The sequence below is a fragment of the Salvelinus sp. IW2-2015 genome, linkage group LG27 (assembly GCF_002910315.2).
Source record: "Salvelinus sp. IW2-2015 linkage group LG27, ASM291031v2, whole genome shotgun sequence".
Lineage (NCBI taxonomy): Eukaryota > Metazoa > Chordata > Actinopteri > Salmoniformes > Salmonidae > Salvelinus > Salvelinus sp. IW2-2015.
Window position 1 is genome coordinate 27,134,423 of NC_036867.1, and position 1,431 is coordinate 27,135,853.

Below are 1,431 nucleotides of genomic sequence, written 5' to 3' on the forward strand. Positions count from 1 at the left end.
TTTATTGTATTACATTGTATTGTTATAAAATACTATAACAGCAGAAATCAATTGACATGGCAGGAATCAACCATGTATAACGTACAAATTTCTTATGAGATTTTAGGATGATTGTGCGAATGGTCACATTTTTCTCATGCGGCTGGTATTTATTGAAACAAAACACAGGTATGCTACAGTTAACACCATCTGCTCTGAAATTTCCTCACTGTACATAATTCAAAGCAACACTGTAGGCCTACATAATTGAAGATCTAAATATATATTCCCATCAAGAGATCAAATGGTTGGCATGCAGATGCTGCATGGATGTTTCAATGATAAAACTTGAAGAATTATCATTCACAATTGACAGTGAGAAATGTGGAGGGAGACCACAAAAATGTGTGCGTAACGTAGATGTAAAGAATCACATGCACAACGTGATTCGGATCTTCAGTTCTGGGGAAAAGGGATCCATGAGGGCGGGATGGGGAGGTTACCTCCGGATCTGCAACCTCCTGCCTTATTTTAATTACAAAATCAAATGCCAGTGACCAACTGCCAGTGGTGGTTCTAGTGTTAAAATGAGTAAATRTTTGTATAGCAACTTATTGTGTGGCTTAAGGAAATTCTTAGCACAAATACTTATGCAATCAAGACAAAGGCCTTTTTTTATTATTAAATGTTCATATTTTTTACTAGGCATGATATGTTAACAGTAGGCAATAATTGTTTTATGGTAGAATACTAATTGGTCTTGAATGAGCATGTCAATTACACTTTTTTTTGCTGTTACCCTTTCCTGCTCCTCTTCAAAGGGTAACCCAAAATGATAAAGACAACCTGATGAATGCAGAAAACCTTGGCATTGTTTTTGGGCCCACCCTCATGCGTGCCCCAGACTTGGATGCGATGACGGCACTCAATGACATCCGCTACCAGAGACAGGTGGTGGAGACGCTCATAAAGAACGAAGACATTCTGTTCTGAAAGGGGATGACAAACAATGAAGGAATCTTAAATCATGAATAAGTGATTTACTCATCATTTAGAGAGGAGGAAGTGACAATTGTGTTTTGAATATTTTCCCTTTGTTAAACCAAGACTTTAATAATAATGGAGTATTTGAGCCATTGTACATTCTCTCCCACTCCCAGTGAACCCTGTCTGAAGAGATGTCTGTTGAGTTTGGATCACGTACCTTAGACTTGTCTTTTGCATGTTCACCCCCCCCCATTTCTGTCGGGGGTAATTGATGGAACACACATTCCTTCTGGATAGCTAGTATGTGTTTTGTTTTCAGATATTGGGTCACACCAAAGAGATAGAGGACTCATCTTTATCTCTGACATTATAGCGTCTGTGACAGCATGGGCAGTGCCATTGAAGCTACAACCCATAGGAATCCCCACCCCGTTGGCTACTTTTACTACTTTAAAATGGCAGAAG

The 1,431-nt window shown here is 39.0% G+C and overlaps 1 protein-coding gene across 1 annotated transcript in view; it reads left to right on the top strand.

The window, feature by feature from the left end:
- Window positions 1-1,222, top strand: part of LOC111953683 (N-chimaerin) — a 64,204-nt gene extending 62,982 nt beyond the window's left edge. Inside the window, exon 14 of the mRNA XM_023973108.3 lies at window positions 801-1,222. Coding sequence (XP_023828876.1) covers window positions 801-972 — 172 coding nt within the window. The 3' untranslated portion in view covers window positions 973-1,222. The remainder of the gene's footprint in view (window positions 1-800) is intronic.
- Window positions 1,223-1,431: the final 209 nt, after the last annotated feature.